This window comes from Crocuta crocuta, unplaced genomic scaffold (genome assembly GCF_008692635.1).
Source record: "Crocuta crocuta isolate KB4526 unplaced genomic scaffold, BGI_CrCroc_1.0 scaffold8, whole genome shotgun sequence".
NCBI lineage: Eukaryota > Metazoa > Chordata > Mammalia > Carnivora > Hyaenidae > Crocuta > Crocuta crocuta.
This window is the reverse complement of record NW_027532162.1, coordinates 905,173-920,186: the sequence shown is the minus strand read 5'-3', so window position 1 is coordinate 920,186 and position 15,014 is coordinate 905,173. Positions and strand designations below refer to the sequence as shown.

Genomic DNA, 15,014 nt, shown 5'->3' with positions numbered 1-15,014 from the left:
ATACAGACTCCCTGGGCATGTCCCCGGGGGCACCCCCCCGAGTGCGTGTTCTTCAGGCCAGCCGTGGACTTGGGGCTGCGGGCTGGGGGCAGCAGCCGCCTGGGGTTTGGGGACTCTGTTACAAGCGTCCTGCAATGATTCAAGAGCACGCGGCCTAGACCACTTGTTTCGGACCCTGCTCGCTCGTGCCCGGAGACCAGTGCGCGGTGCCCGGGCCGGGCCTCGCCTCCTTCCTCCGTCCGGGCTGTGCAGCCTCCGGCTCTTCCACGTGTTCTCCACCCTGCAGGCTGAGGCTGCCGCCGATGGACATGCGTGTCCGCGTGTGCACCCGTGCACGGCCGTTCCCGTTTGAGGGGCGGGGGCAGGGTGGGGAGCGTGGTGTCGCCCGTCCCCCCTCAGAAGGGCTCCTCTCCCAGCCATGACACTGACCCAGTACATTTGAAACCTACCCACTTTCCCTTCGGGACACTTCTCCCCGGAGAGAGGGCATTCGGGAAGAGTGCACGAGGGGGTGGGGGTGGATTTAAGCTCCCATTAGGTGGGGACAGGTGGCCCCGCCTGTGAGCCGCCAGCCCCCTTCCCTGAAGGCCCAGGTTGCCTTTGCGGGGCTGTGAGGACCCGCACAGCCTCCTTATGCCCAGGTCGTAAGAAACCCTCATGTTTCAGAGGGGACACTGCCCGGAAACGTGTAATTTCTGATTTTTGAACTTTTATCAAAACAAACGAGCCCGGTTGCCTCTGCTCATTTAAGTCTGGTCGTCTGGATTGTAATGTTCCTGAGAGCAGCAGTGGGGGCGGCCAGCCAGCCCCCCGCTTCACTGCTTCCCTTTCTGGCGAGGGGGCCTCAGTGAGCGCCAGCCCCCATTTGCACGCGCTTCCAGACCCGGCAGGAAGTGGCAGGAGCTGGCTCTGCGGGTCTGAGGCGGGGGCTGCCGGGGGCCTGGGTGGCCCTCCCCGGGGCTCTGTGTTTACAGCGCTGGAGACAGTCAGGCGGTTCCTTCCCGGAATTCAAAGAAATTCCTGTCGTTTGGTCAGAAAGCTGCTAGGAATAGCACGGAATGAGAAATTCCGTATTTACAGAAACCTGTAAATATTGCTGAAAGTACACAGTTTATAGACCGCTCTCCCTTGTCATAACTTCATAGAATGTTCTTGGGAAGCACGTGCGTACGTGAGGCTGTAGTCTGGTATGTTCGCACCTAACTGCGGAGCAGTGCACTGTGTGACCGTCAGACCTCTGAAAATTGCAAAGTGCTGCTTGTAGCACCGATTGCAGGAAAGGCTGCGGAGCCCCCTGAGGGCGTGTGGCTGGGGCGGCCATGTCCCATTTCGCTTTTGTCCCATCAGTATGGGGGGAACCGATGTGGCTGTTGTACAGTGCTGTGGACGTAACTGCCAGTCCAGGACTACTGCCTGACAGGCGTGTGTGTGTGTGTGTGTGTGTAACTCCCTAGGGGGCCCAGGCAGGTCTCTGTCACTGAGTGCACGTCCTGCTGCAGCCTGCCCCTCGCCGGTCTCTGGCGCCCGCCCGCTGCAGCCCCCGGCCTGTGGTTTTCTCCTGGTCAGTGTGACCTGCCCAGAAAATCACTTGGAACTGTGTGTATTTAATTACAAAAATAAAATGATTTATTTCCTTTTGCAAAGTCCCTACACTTGCAGAAAAGCTGTTTTATAAAATTCCAACCTTAAAAGATCATTTTTCTTCTTATTCCGGCCATTTTTAACCTTCTGAGGATCACAGACTACTTTAAAAATGGGATGGACATCGCTCCCGGGTCTCGGCAGCNATTGGAAGTGAATTTTTCTGCTCTAGCAAATGCCCAGGCGGAACGAGTCTGTCAGTCACAGGGACCTCCGCCTCCACCCTAGTGCTGTGTCAGCTGCCCCCCTGCCCTCCTGGCACCCGCCTGGGGGTGGGAGGATGGCCACGTCATTCGGCTGTTCTGTGCCTCAGTTTCCCTGAGACCAAGGACAGTAATTGCCCATCCCCAGGGGCCGTGAAGAAGACACGCTCCAATGTGTGGATCACTTAGGACAGAGCCCAGCAGGGAACGGGCCGCTGTGCCGGGCGGCGTGGCGAGCGCAGGGGGAGGTGGGGAGGTGGGGTGTGGAGGCCACGTCGGGCGGGTCATCCGTGCTCACCACCTTCCTGCCGTTGAGAAGGTGCAGCCAACCCCTCACGCGGACCCTGACCCAGTGACGGGTGTGCCGGGTCCAGACGCCCGGCCCCTGTGCCTGCAGAGTGTGGACAGCTCGGCCAGACTCGGGTTTCCTGGGACCTGGCCGGCCACCGTGCCGCCGCCGTGTCAGGGGCCCGCGGTCCCGGGAGTCCCTCGCACTCCCTCCGTGCGGACCGTGTAGGAGCAGGATGAGGGGGGCAGGTGAGGGGCGAAGATCACCCGCAGCGTGCGGTCGGGGGGCCGGGGCGGGGCGCGGCCGGCCTGCTCCTCGGGGCGGCGCCGGCTGACCATCAGCCGCATTAAGAGCTGGTTGGACCAGGCGATTCCGAGGGCGGGAGAGACCCGCTCCTCCCGGAGGCTGAGACAGAAGACGGCCCGGCGGTTACTCACAAAACCACGGGGACCGCCGCCGCCCGCACCGTCCCGCCCGTGGGGTGGGCCCGGCTCACCCCTGTGGTCCGCGGGCCGCGCCCTGCTCCTCCACGGCCTCGGTCACCTGGGAGGTCCAGACCAGGGTCAGCCACCACCCACCCCAGCACGACCCGCCTCGCCAGGCCCCAGCCCGAACTTCCTCCCTAAAAACCAGGCCAAGGACATTAGGGGGGCGGGACCCACCTGGTTGATGCATAGCACGGGGCTCTGGAACGTGCTGCTCAGCCGGCGCAGGGTGGCCCCCAGCTCCTGCAGACGCCTGGCCCTGGGGACCGAGGCCGGGCCGTCAAACTCACAGCGGAACGGGGCCGCCACGGAGTCGATGACCACCAGGCGGGCCATGCCTCGAGACAGCAGCACAGGCACCTTCTTCCGCACACACTCCAGCAGGGCGTCCTGGAGGCCGAGGGGGACGGCTGTCAGCGCCTGTGTCCTGCGCTGACACCCCTCACGGCCTTCCCGTTTCACGCCCCTCCCCCGAGGGCCATCGCAGTGACCGGCACTTTATCCTCCGGTGGCCCCGTGCCAGGCACGAGCACTAGGGCGCTGCCGTCCCAGAAGGCCGGCCCACTCCCGCCCTGGTCGCGGGGACTGTCCTCTGTCAGGCGGGTCTAGGGGCAGCCGCGAGCCCTGCCCCCTGCCCAGTGGAGGGAGGCCAGGGGCAGCCGGGCAGGGCTTGAGCGCTGTGCCCTGAGCAGCGCTGGCTGGGCTCCTGGGTGGGGCTGGGCGTCCTCGGGCCCTGGGGCCACGCGAGCACGTACTGGCCACCCCGCAGAAGAGCAGCCGAGCGTCTGGTCCCCGCCCTGAATGAACCCAGTTCTGTGCTTCGTCTCCAGGGCGTCTTCAGTAGAGCCTCTCTTTGTGGAAAATGATGGCAGCAGCAGTGGCCTCGAGGACGCCAGCATTAATGTGAGTCCCCTGCCCTTTCTGCCACCGCAGGCAGCGCTGGGGACACCTAGGGGCTGGGCAGGTCGGCCGCACTGGCTCCCTGCGGGGCCAGGACTCCGAGAGAGGCCTGGCCCAGGGGCCCCCTGCCCCAGGAGCTGGAGGCAGGGACCGCAGCCCCGAGGCCCTGCTGGAGCAGAAAGGGCAGGGCCCTGGGCTCCCGGGAGGCCCCCCCCCCCCCCCCGTCTCCAGGCAGCCGCTGGGCAGAGGGCGGACGCCTCGGGCGCCCAGAGCTGTTCTCGGGGCAGCCTCGCAGCCCCGGCCCTGACCGCCGCCTTGCCTTGCAGTGAAGCCCCGCCAGCCCTGGAGGACCCAGGACATCACTGCTGGTGTGCAGCCAGAGCCTGCCCTGTGACAGCCCGGGGACGGTCACCAAGGCTGGAGGGCCCTGGAGCTGAGAGCCTGCAGCACTAACCTCGTCTCCCGTGTCCCCGCGCCCCGGGGCACACGGTCCTACTAACCACAGCGCTCACCAGGACGCGGCGCCTGCAGAGCCCTGGCCCACGCTGAGCCCCGCAGGGCGACGGGGTGGGCGCAGCCTCCCTCCCGGGCCGCCCGTGTCCTAACCGTACGCGGAAGAGGCACTGGTCGCCCGGCCCGTGTGCCTGGTCTTACCGTGTTACTGCCCGAAGCTGCGTGTGAGATGTTCTATTGTAAATTTTTTAAAAAATTAAAAGTTTATACGCCTTATCCTTTACTTGTAGTTTTTACAGCAATTCCCAAGTGGGGGGAAGGCCCCCTGGGAACCGGGGACTCTGCCCGGTGGCGCACGTGGGAAGGCGGGTGGCGAGGAGGGGCCCCACCCCACGCAGGGGCTTTCTTTACCTTTCTTCCCCCGGCTGTAGGGGTTTATCCTCAACTTTTGAATCTTTTCCACTAGTTACTCGACCCGCCCTCAAACACCGATCGGAGCTGAGCACCGCACCCGGTCAGAGCACCCCTGCCCTCTCCCTGGGGGCTTCCGTGCGCAGGGAGGGGGTCTGTCACTGGGGACGCTTCCAGACGCGTGCCCCCCGCCCCCGCAGTGGAGCAGCTGGGCGGGGCCGCCTGTGCTCTGACGGGCCTTTTGCTCCATTAGACGTGGAAGTAAAACCCGAAACAGACTGTGCCGGCCTGGACAGCCGGTCGGGTCCCCTGGGCGGTGACCACGTGGGGTCCCCTGCTCCTGAGGGCCACCCACTGTGAGGGTGCGGGTGGCTGCCCGGTACCGGCGGTGGCCCGGTGCCGTGCGTGCGGCTCTGTCCGCTGGCCCCCCCCGCCAGCGTCACCCCCAGAACTCAGGGCCAGAGGACTCAGACGACACTCACCACGTCGGCCACGTGCTCGATGAAGATCTGGCTGCCAAACCGGACCTTGGCGATCACCTCTCCTGGCACGTCCGCCCGCAGGTGCCGCTGCTGAGCGATGAGCTGCTGCAGACGCGAGTTCGGGAAGACGTCTTCGGTGCAGACGTACACGGCCCCTGGGGCGGCGCGGGGGCGGCACGGGGCTCAGCCGGCAGCCCTGCCGCCTCCCTCCGCGGGGCTGGTCCCCGCTGCGGCCCCCTTGCTCACCGGACGCCACCCCAGGGGCTGCCCCCAGCCTGTCTCTAGTGGAAGTGAGTGGGATCACCAGGGCCCGTGGCTTTTAGAAATGCCCCCTGCACGTGCAGCACCCCCTCCGCCCCCGCCCGCGGCTGCGTTCCCCTCAGAGGCCCCACTGGGCGCACGTTTCCCACATTCTGCTGTTGAGGCTGCTCCTACGATCCTGGGCTGCTGTGACAGGAAAAGCCAGTAAACCTGAACACCCCGGGGCGACGGCCCGGCCGGGACCGGGCTCCCCGGCATCAGTGTACCCCGAGTCCGCCGGAAAGAACTGGGGACCGTCAGAAAAGAACCCTAACGTCTGTGGCAACTGATTTCCAACAGAGGCCGCAGGACAGCGCGGTGAGGGGGGGCCTGACCCCACGGAGGCTGCTGGGACGCGGTCAGGCTCCCCTCACCCCCCGAAAGGACGCCACCCGCCCACTGGACGCCAGAACCAACACTTTCACGCTCCCGAGAAAACACGGGGCGCGGGGTCTCGCGCACAGACGGCACGGTGAGCAGACGGGGGAGGAGCTGATCACAAGATCCCGGCAAGAGATGAGGAGACGCCCTGCGCAAAACACGTGGGTTACGTGTCTGAGGAGAGGCCGGCGGCCGATCACACGAGCAAGTCTTACGTCGGCCACAGAAGGCTCCGAGGAGACGTTTCCCCACAGGAAGCACGCACACGGCCAGCGAGGCCACGGAGAGATCTGCGTGCCCGCCGCCCCCCGTCCCATCCACGGCGTGGCCTCACACCCGCAGGGATGGCTCAACCAAGATGACACGTGTTAGCCAGGACGCGAGGGCCTTGTCGCGGGGGGTGGGGGGGTGGCAGCTCCCCGGACACTTCGGCACAGAGTCTGCATCTGCTCACGGGAGCCACGCGCCGCGGCCCGGCACGCGCTGTGCACGAAACCGGGAGCGCAAACCAGCCGGGTGACCTGGGACGAAGAGACGTGATCCGCACACATGGCAGTCCTGCCCGCGCGGGGAAAGGAACAAAGTGCTGACACGTGTTCCGACACCACGAACCCTGAAAGCACGCCAAGTGGGAGAAGAGACAGAAAAGCTCACGGCGTGTGACTCCATCTACGTGAGTCCAGAACGGGCAAACCCCGAGGCAGGAGGCAGACAGCAGAGCGGTGGCTGCCAGGGGCCTGGGAAAGGGCTGCACATGGGGCAGGGTTTCTTCTGGGGGTCATGGAATGTTCTAGAATCTGCTGGCAGTGATGGACGCACAGTTTTGTGAATATCCTAAAACACACTGAATTGTCTGAAGAGTAAATTTCACGGTGTGTGAATTACATTCTCAATCTTCAAAAAAGAAATGGCGGGTGATCTGATGGAGCGCTGACCCCCAGGATGGCCGGGACCCCCGCGGCCCTCCCGCCCCCGGCCCCATCAGTCACCGCAGGGCCCTGGGGAGGGGATGCGGCCAAGAGCCCCGGCCCCACACCAGTGTGCGTGGCCCCATATGTGTGCCTCACATTTCATGTTCTAATATATATTTTTCAATGCTTAGTTTTTTAAAGGTTTATTCATTTTTGGGAGAGAGCACGCACACGGGGGGTGGGGGGCGGGCAGAGAGCCTGGAACTCACAGACTGCGAGATCATGACCTGAGCCGAAGTCAGGCATTCGTGTGACTGAGCCCCCCAGGCGCCCCCCACTCTTCATCTCGGTCTCGTTTTGTGCCGGCAGAACTTCAAACTTAGAGGCAGATACACCACAGGGCGAGGACCCCCACGTCCGTCAGCAGGAAGCTCCTGACCACCGGTGTCGCCTTAACCTCCGCACATCCCAGGCCGCGGGCAGGGGAAATGCTGCCCGGCAAACCGGGAGAGACAGGAGGGAGGGCCAGACGGAAGGTTCCAAAGGAAGCCAAGTCTGCTCCTGTGCAGCCCCAAAGCCCCTTCACTCCTGCGGGCGCACTGCTGGGAGAGGCAGCCCCAGCAGATGGTGGCCTGGGTGACAGGCTCCGTGTCACCTGCAGGATTCCAAACAAGTCCAGAGCGTCCGTGCCTTCCTTTTCAAAATTAGGGCTTTTGGATCGGATCCAGGGAAAAGGAGTTACTTTCTCAGGACAAGGGGCACATTGGACCCAACATTTAAGGTCACGGTACCCTTGGGGCCACCTCAAGGGGCACACCTCTTGAGACGCCGGGCTGTCTCCGGGTCCCCGTGCCACTGCGACGGTCACGTCTGGGGCTGCCTCTCTGCAGCTGCCCTCTCGCGGGCTCCCGCGCTCTGCCCAGGGCCTCCCTGGCCACCCAGCGGCTCGGCTCCTCACAGCTTCGCGTCCACCTGCTCCGAGTCTTGGCGTCCTTGCCTGTGTCTGGCAGACACGGGGCTCCGCGCAGGAGGCAGGAAGCACAGGCCCGGGTCCCCAGTGCAGTGCCCTGATGTGACTGTCACCAAGAGAACAGGCCCCGGGCTGCACAGTGGGGGGTGGGAGTGAGACCCTCCAGCCAGCTTTGGGCAAACGGGGCGGCTTCTCCCAGCAGCAGGGCCCTGGGTGAGAGCGAGCCTGCAGGCAGCGGGGCGTCCGGCCGTGTCTCCCCCTGCGACGCCCCTCCCTGCCCGGAGGGCCTCCCGGAGGCCACACACCTGGCCTGGATCCAGCCTGAGCACAGACACCCACGGGACCTGCTAATGTCCCTGCGAACGGGACCTGCTCAGTGACCCTTCCAGGAGAAAACGGATCTGCCGTGACCTGGCGGGGCCAGTGTCACAGGCCATCGCGGAGTACAAATGACCAGGCTGGGAGCATCAGGGTCCAGCCCGGAAGGCCAGCCCTGCGCTCCACACCCGGCCGGCTTGGGGCCCCCACAGAGGCGAACGTGGTGAGCTCTGGGCGAAAGGCTGCACCAGGGACGCAGGGCGGGGGGGAGGGGGGCTCCTGCTCATTTCTGCGCAGACTCCAGTCTGGCCTCACGAGACACAGCTCTTCGTGGGGTAAACCGATCACCCTCTTCCAAGGCCAAGTCCGCCCACCCAGCACCGGTGCCGGGCGCCTGCACCCTCGCCCAGGGAAGCAGGGGGAGGAGCGACACAAAGCCCGCCTCAGCGGTGGGAAACCCTCACGTGCGGTCAGGGGACCCCTGCCCGCGGCCAGAGTGCCTGCCTCGGGGGCTCACGGGACAGCACAGACCCCGCTGCCCAGAGCTCCCAGTGCAGGAGGGATTCCAGACCGAGGCCGCTGCTGCCAGCGCCGCGCGCGGGTCCCAGCAGCCAGCAGGTCCCTGAGGCGGGAGGTCTGGCCCCGCTGCGTCCCCAGCCCAGCCCGCGTGGCCCCGCCTGCCAGGCAGCCGGCGAGCAGGTGAGCTCGGGACGAACCGCGAACGTTCACGGAGGAGCTTCCAGGCTGCGTCCCGCCCGCTCCCGCACCTCACGTTTAGCAAGAGCAGCGTAAGTAGCTCAGGCTTGAGGGACCCGCACAGGCAGCCCGGGGAGTCCCTCCGCCACACGCCCTGTGCACACGGACCAAGGCGAGCGGTGCCAGGGACCCGTCCTGTCCGCTCCGTCCCCGAAAGGGAAGAAGGGGAAAATGTCTGCCTGGGGTTTCCGGCTCTGTGGACCAAGTGGTTTGCAGGCTGGCGGCGGGGGCGCGCGCATGAGAACGCAGAAGGGGGACTTTGTGCCCCGCTGGACGCTGTCCCTGGGGTCACTCTACGGAGGACAGGCTGTGGGGCCCACAGCCATCAGGCCCGCCCCTCTCCCTCGGGCGGAATGCGGAGGAAGACAGGGCCTGGGCCCGATGCCCTCAGCGGGGACCCCCACCTGCCCCCACCCGGCCCCCGCCCCCAGGGGACAGCCACGCACCGGCTTCCAGGCCTCCGTNGACGCCGTCCAGGGGCAGGCCGCCGCGGAGAAGGCCGTCCAGCACGGGGCAGCCCAGGCTCAGGCGCTGGTGCTGCGCGGGGAACCTCTTCTTCTGCTGGTGCAGATGCAGAGCTGGGGGCACAGGGGGCGTTGGTCACCTTGGTGCCAGAAGGCAGGGAGGAGGCGACCGTGGAAGCTTCTAGCTGCTGTGCTCTGTGGGCGCCCGTGGGCTCTGGGCTCTGACTGCCACCCCACCCCTGCCTCCCGCACTGCCTGGCCTGNTAACCCCCACCCCGCCCCCCAGGGCACAGGCAGAGCAAATGCCCCACCACCCCCAGTGCCCACCTGTGAAGATGCTGCCTCCCCGCACGTGCAAGGAGGCCGTTCTCAGCAAGTGCTGCACGTCGAGGCTGGAGAGGCCGGTCAGTCTCTGCAAGTCTGGTCCAGAAAAATGCAAAACCTCCTTTACTGACTTCAGTTTGGCTGAAATGATACAAATATGGAACGGACCAGTTCAGGCTACAGTAACACAGGGCAACATGGCAACAGCGGGGTGTTTGCGGGAACACGGTCTTCCAGTCCTGGGGACCCGGCAGGCAGGCACCAGATCCGTTCACCACCTGAAGCCATGGGAGCCCCTGGACAGCGTGGTGACGGCAGTGGGGAGGGCCGGGGCCTCTGCTGCAGTGACGGGGGCCAGAGCTGGGGAGGGGCCTCTGCCAGGTGCCCAGAGCATGCCGCCACCTGGTTCCACGTTCTGGAAACATCGCCCAAGGAAGGGGGTTTCTGTGGCCAGGCAGGCCGCCACCAGGGCAAGGCTTGAGGGTGACCCCGGGGCAGGGTGAGAAGTGTAGGTGCGGGAGGGTGCAGGAAGGGGCCCGAATCAGGCTCCAAACAAGTGTCCACTGCGGCAGAAAGCCGGGCCGGCAAGGCCAGCGTGACGGTTACAGGGCCCGTGGCAACAGCAGGGGGCGGGGGGAGGGTTACCGAGTGAGCACATCCAGAAGATCTGATACTTTGGGAGGAGAGTGGATACATTTGGGGCTTGGAGAAGTACATTATTTTCATTTTTATTATTTTTTTTATGTTTTATTTATTTCTAGGAGAGAGAGAGGGAGACACAGACTCTGAAACAGGCTCCAGGCTCTGAGCTGGCAGTCAGCACAGAGCCTGACGCAGGGCTCGAACCCACGAACCGCGAGATCATGACCTAAGCGAAAGTCGGACGCTTAACCGACTAAGCCACCCAGGCGCCCCGAGAAGTACATTATTTTCAAACCAGTAGGAAAAAAGTGTGCTAACAAATCTATCCAACAGACCCAGAAGGCAAAAAAGGGAAAACAAAACAAAAAGCAACAGGATAAATAGCTCCGCGTGATGAGAGTGAGTTAGACCCAAATGTGCCAGTAATTACCTTAAATACACGTGCACTGAACGCTCCAGTGAAGAGACAGACAGACAAACTAGACCAAAGGGAAAAGCAAAAGATGACGGAAAGGCTCCGAAAGGACCATGATCCAAGGGCAAAGAAGCAGCAGAGGTACTGCCCCAGGAAGATGCTACCAACTAGCTGCCCCGGTCCCCGGGCACTGCGCCTCCGCACTGCATGGGCAGCAGGCTTCTCTGTCGTGGCCCAGGGGACGGAGACGGGAGTCCCTGCACACCCACTGGTGGGGGCAGCTGGGGAAGGTAGGTGGGCTGTCCGGCTCACCCCTCTGGGCATTTTTAAGAAAGAGGCACCTGTACCTGACATACCGGATAATGTGGGAAGAGACAGTGAGACATACACAGAAAACACAGGGCAACTACAAACTTTGGGGGAAAATAACAAAAGTGGAACAAGAAAGGAAATCGTCATATCCTGGCAGTTTGGCAGCACTAATCATGTTCTCAGCCACAGCCTGAAGGGCCCACACTATGCCCCAGCTGTGGGGAGGGGCCGAAGCAGGTGCACCAGCATGCCAGGCCTCATCCCTGTCACAGGCACTCCATGCGTGACTGGGGACACTGGCATGTGGAACACAGCACTGGAAGCATGTCATTTAGAAGTCCAAATATAAATACAAAGAAATTGCTAAAAGACTCGTAAGCTGTGTAAGTAGCTTCATTTCACTTTTTAGACAATAAAATATTACTTTGATGAAAATAAAATTTAACTTTAAGGAAGTCCTCAGGTGCGTACACACACGTGCGCGCACACGCATGCACCCCTGGAAACCCTCAGCACGTTCCAGCATTGCTTACTAAGCAGGAGCAGCTGCTTGGGGAAGGGGACTGACAGACAGCCTTGCCAACGTGTCTCATGCACACAATGCGTGAGTTCATCTGTGTGCTTCGTGCATCTACTCTACATGAACACCTGCAAACACACCTTTCTTGGCTGCAGCAGTAATTCTGGGATTCAGGTCCAACTGATCCAAATCCATTTCTTCAGCAGGTGGGACCACAACAACGAATGGTTTCCTAGGGACACAAATTCCGATGTGCTTGCTGTCAGCGCAAACCGCCCAGGAGCAGAGCAATGCAGAGTGACCGTCACCTGGGTGCGCAGTCCCCCCTGTGACAGGGGTTCACCGTCAGCCCTGAGGTTGGAGGAGAGACTTTGCTGCCCCAGGAAAACCACTGGAGTAAGTGCGGGGTGACACTTCGGTGAGAGGAGCCATTTGGTAACAGAAACCAAGGCTCAATCTGCACGGTGACGTGGCTGACGAAACGTCCCCCCAGACACCCCCACTCCAAAGGCCAGTGCAGTGCAAGGCAGCCCCCATTCCCTCCCCTGCAGAAAGTGCTAGAAGTGAGCATGCGCTCCCACCTGGAGTCCTGGCCCTGAGACCTGGCATCCGGGTGAGCACCCTGCCTTGATCCACCTCTTGGGTGAGGACGACGCACACAGGCGGAGACCATGCACGCTGGGCTCGCGCGAACTAAGAGTCTGGTGCATTTGGCAGAAGCGTGTCCCACAGGGATCTGGAAAGAATGGAAAAAGTGAGTTTTGAATCCCCACACCCCCCGAGCTGTTTCAGCAGAGAAGGATGGGGACTGTCCCGCCGGCCCCCGCCCCTCTCACGGCCAGCAGCCCTTCCGAGGCTGGGAGCAAGCACTAAATGCTGTGGGGACTGGAGCCCAACCCAGCCCTTGCTGGCTGTCCCGCTCAGCCCAGGGCCACCCTGAAACTCTCCAGCAAGCCACTGCCTCCCTCTTGGCCTCCTGCATCAGCAAGGCTGAGCACGCACAGGACGTGCGGGAGCACCAAGGCCAGCAGCCACTCAGGCTGAACCCAGGGCCAAGGTCCACCAGCAAGGTCGGAAAGTCGCCTCCCCTTGTAAGTGCTTAGAGTGTTACTGATTTGGACAACATCAGGTTGATTCTGGAGCGGATGAAGCGGGTCATCCACACGGTCACATTCACAGGCCAGTCAGGGAACACAGGTCTGGCAAGGAGAAATCCAAAACACCCAGGACCGACAGCACAGGAGCCTGACGCCCGGGGTGGGGCAGGAGGCAGGGGNCTCCTCTCGTTGGCCACCAAGACTGCAAACTGGAGGAGGTCGGCTGGGTCACCATCAGAAAGAAGCGCCCGAACGCAGGGCCCCAGTGGCAGCTACACACAGGGAGAGGCGGTGGGGACCGTGACCAGCTCCAAAGGAGCCCTCAGTGTATGGAAGGTTCTGGGGGTGCTGGTGGTGTGTGTGACGTTTGGTTCCCACCAAACCAGCCAGTGGGATGCGGTCCCCGCTGTATGCCCCACCTTCCTGACCCACCTGTTAACAAATCCCACAGGAGCCGCCCAGTCCCTGCCCTCCTGCCTGCGGGGTGCCTCCTGGGTGAGGGCAGCTCCCGCTCCAGACTGGGCATCTCTTCTGGCTTCCCCTCCCCGGAGGGGCCGATGAGCGCTGCGGGCAGGGAGCTCTTCCCGGTGACCTCGGGGGCCGGGCCTGGGCCACCGCTGCGGTTTCTCCGGAGCGGCCTGGCCTGGACACCTGGGCCCCCGTCCCTTCTCAGGACGCTCTTCCTCCTTTGAGAGCCCCTTCCCTTCCCAGCCCCTGAACCATCTTGCCTCGTCCCCGCAGCGGCTCCTCCACACCTGGGGGTCCCGCAGACCCCAGCCCTGGCCGAACCCACGACACGGGGTCGCGCTGAAGACCCACTATGGCTCCCAGGCACACCTGCCGTGGCGGCGATGCACTCCCGGCTCCGTGGCCGTCCACCTGGACCCCGCCCGCCCCCATCCCTGCACATCCCAACTTCATGCAGCCCTCGCTCACCTTTCACCCCACGGCCCCCAGCCCGCCGCCGTGACCCCGGCTGTGCCTGCGACGCGGCGTCCCGCTCCGGTCCCTGCGGGCGACAGCCCCGAGGGCGGGCCTCTGCTGCCCCCGCGCCCCGGCTTCCGAGCCCACCTTCCTTCCCACCGCCAGGACCCCGGCTTCCGCTGTCCCCACCGCGCCCGCGGCCTTCGAAGGTGTGCACGACTCGCTACCTCGCGCCCCGTATCTACGCAGCGAGCCCCACAGGCCGCCACTCACCCTGCGCGCGCTCCGCTCGCCTCTTAGCGCTGCCCCGCCCCCCACAACCTCCTCTTCCAATGAGAGCCGAGCGCCCCTCCTTGGATTCGCCAATGGGAGAGGAAACAGCATACGTCTCAGACTACCTGACCAATCCAAAGTCTCCATCACCCCGAAAGGGCGGGGCGTTACTGGGCGGGTCCTTACTGCTGATTGGTGACGGACCGCGGAGTGGCCGGGGAGGTGCCATTGCGCGGATTGAACAGCTCAGCAATGGGGCGGATCCCGGGCACCTATTGGCTCGCGCTCCAGGACGGGCGTGGCGATTGGACGTGGCCGTTGTCATCCACGCGGGCGGGGCGGGGCTCCTGACAGGGCGAGGGCCCGGGCCGCGGGGCGATCGCTGTGGCGGCGTCATGTCCTCCGAGGTGGCCGCGCGCCGCGACGCCAAGAAGCTGGTGCGCTCCCCGAGCGGCCTGCGTATGGTGCCCGAGCACCGCGCCTTTGGCAGCCCCTTCGGCCTGGAGGAGCCGCAATGGGTCCCGGATAAGGAGGTAGGTCGCCGCCGCCCGCCAGCTTCCCGCTCCCAGTCCGCGCCCTGCTTGGCCGAGACCCCCGCGTCCGCGCCTCACTCGCCCGAGGCCCCCCTCCGCGCCCAGGATCCCCTTCCGAGGCTTAGGCTCCCCAGTCCGCATCCCAGGCCAGTCGTGCCTCCCTGGCGCCCCGACCCGGGCCCCCCGAAACGCTTCTTCTGGCTCCTGCTGCCCTTCCGGGGCCCCCCACGGCCGCCCTCTGTACCCCTGGTTCCCGCTGACCGCGCTCCAGCCCTCCCGGGGCCTTGGGTACCGGTGCCCTCTGCCTGGTTTCCTCTTGGGACGCGCCCAGGCTCGCCCACCCCCCACTCAGGTGCGCCCCGCAAGGGCCGCCCCTCCCGCTCTGCCCGGGTCTCTGCCCACCTGCGAGGTCGTGTGGGAATTCCACTTGCATTGGATGAGCTGCAGAGCTGGAGCCCCTGAGACGCCGTCGCTGCCCCTGCCCCGTGGGGGGAGCGGAGGAGAGGCCTTCGCCTCCTTAGAAGGCGGCGCGCTCTGGGTGGGGGTGGGGGGCTGCGCGGAGTGCGGGCTTCGAGAAGGAGGCTGCAGACGGACAGGAAGGAGGGCGCCCTGTGGGGGCACCGCACCTGCTTCGAGGGGTGAGGCTTGGGCAGGCCGTGAGCTGTCCTGTGGGCGGGGTGGGTGCGGCACCTTCTGAAGGCCCTTGGGTGGCAGGCCAGGGGGTTTGGACCCGATCCCATGAGCCAGCAGCTCTCAGCTCCGGAGGCCATGGGCAGGAGCTCCGTGCGTTCCTGTAGATCCGATCCGTCCTAAAGAAGTCAGCGCACCGAGACTGTTGAGTCGCTTTAAGTGACAAGCGTCCCTGCGTCCTGATAAACTGCTTTTCCTTCCTCCCCGAGAACCGCAGTTACAGGCGGCAGGCTGTCAGCACCGGAGTGAAATCAGGTGTCCGAGGCGAGGCCGGCGGGCGCAGGAGCTGGGGGAGGGGCGGCGGGGAGGAGAGGCCCTGC

General features: G+C 64.3%; 4 protein-coding genes across 12 annotated transcripts in view; 2 read left to right on the top strand and 2 right to left on the bottom strand.

The window, feature by feature from the left end:
- The window catches only part of KLC1 (kinesin light chain 1), a 38,555-nt gene extending 34,308 nt beyond the window's left edge, over positions 1–4,247 (top strand). For all 7 annotated transcript variants that reach the window (XM_077776490.1, XM_077776494.1, XM_077776492.1 and 4 more), the window contains 2 exons: positions 3,449–3,521; positions 3,845–4,247. In XM_077776490.1, the coding sequence (XP_077632616.1) occupies positions 3,449–3,484 (36 nt within the window). In that variant the 3' untranslated portion in view covers positions 3,485–3,521; positions 3,845–4,247. The remainder of the gene's footprint in view (positions 1–3,448; positions 3,522–3,844) is intronic.
- On the bottom strand, positions 1,794–3,209 carry LOC144241854 (DNA repair protein XRCC3-like). Of its 2 annotated transcripts, XM_077776504.1 has the most exons (3): positions 2,796–3,209; positions 2,630–2,676; positions 2,207–2,538 (listed from the first exon to the last, which is right to left on the bottom strand). In XM_077776504.1, the coding sequence occupies exons 1-3, from the start codon at positions 2,952–2,954 to the stop codon at positions 2,307–2,309; spliced, it is 438 nt and encodes a 145-aa protein (XP_077632630.1). In that variant the 5' UTR covers positions 2,955–3,209; the 3' UTR covers positions 2,207–2,306. The 2 variants fall into 2 exon arrangements, with proteins under 2 accessions (XP_077632629.1, XP_077632630.1); XM_077776503.1 differs by lacking the exon at positions 2,630–2,676 and having other exon boundaries at positions 1,794–2,538.
- A 602-nt stretch (positions 4,248–4,849) lies between the features above and the next one.
- On the bottom strand, positions 4,850–13,489 carry LOC144241879 (DNA repair protein XRCC3-like). Its single transcript, XM_077776535.1, has 8 exons — positions 13,472–13,489; positions 11,759–11,913; positions 11,318–11,409; positions 9,292–9,429; positions 8,947–9,078; positions 7,248–7,459; positions 6,000–6,066; positions 4,850–5,019 (listed from the first exon to the last, which is right to left on the bottom strand). Exons 2-8 carry the CDS (start codon positions 11,848–11,850, stop codon positions 4,850–4,852), a joined length of 903 nt encoding a protein of 300 aa, XP_077632661.1. The 5' UTR covers positions 11,851–11,913; positions 13,472–13,489.
- Positions 13,490–13,805: 316 nt separating this feature from the next.
- The window catches only part of ZFYVE21 (zinc finger FYVE-type containing 21), an 11,692-nt gene continuing 10,483 nt past the window's right edge, over positions 13,806–15,014 (top strand). The window contains exon 1 of one of the 2 annotated variants that reach the window (XM_077776474.1): positions 13,806–14,004. In XM_077776474.1, the coding sequence (XP_077632600.1) occupies positions 13,867–14,004 (138 nt within the window). In that variant the 5' untranslated portion in view covers positions 13,806–13,866. The remainder of the gene's footprint in view (positions 14,005–15,014) is intronic. The other variant, XM_077776475.1, reaches the window with a different exon arrangement.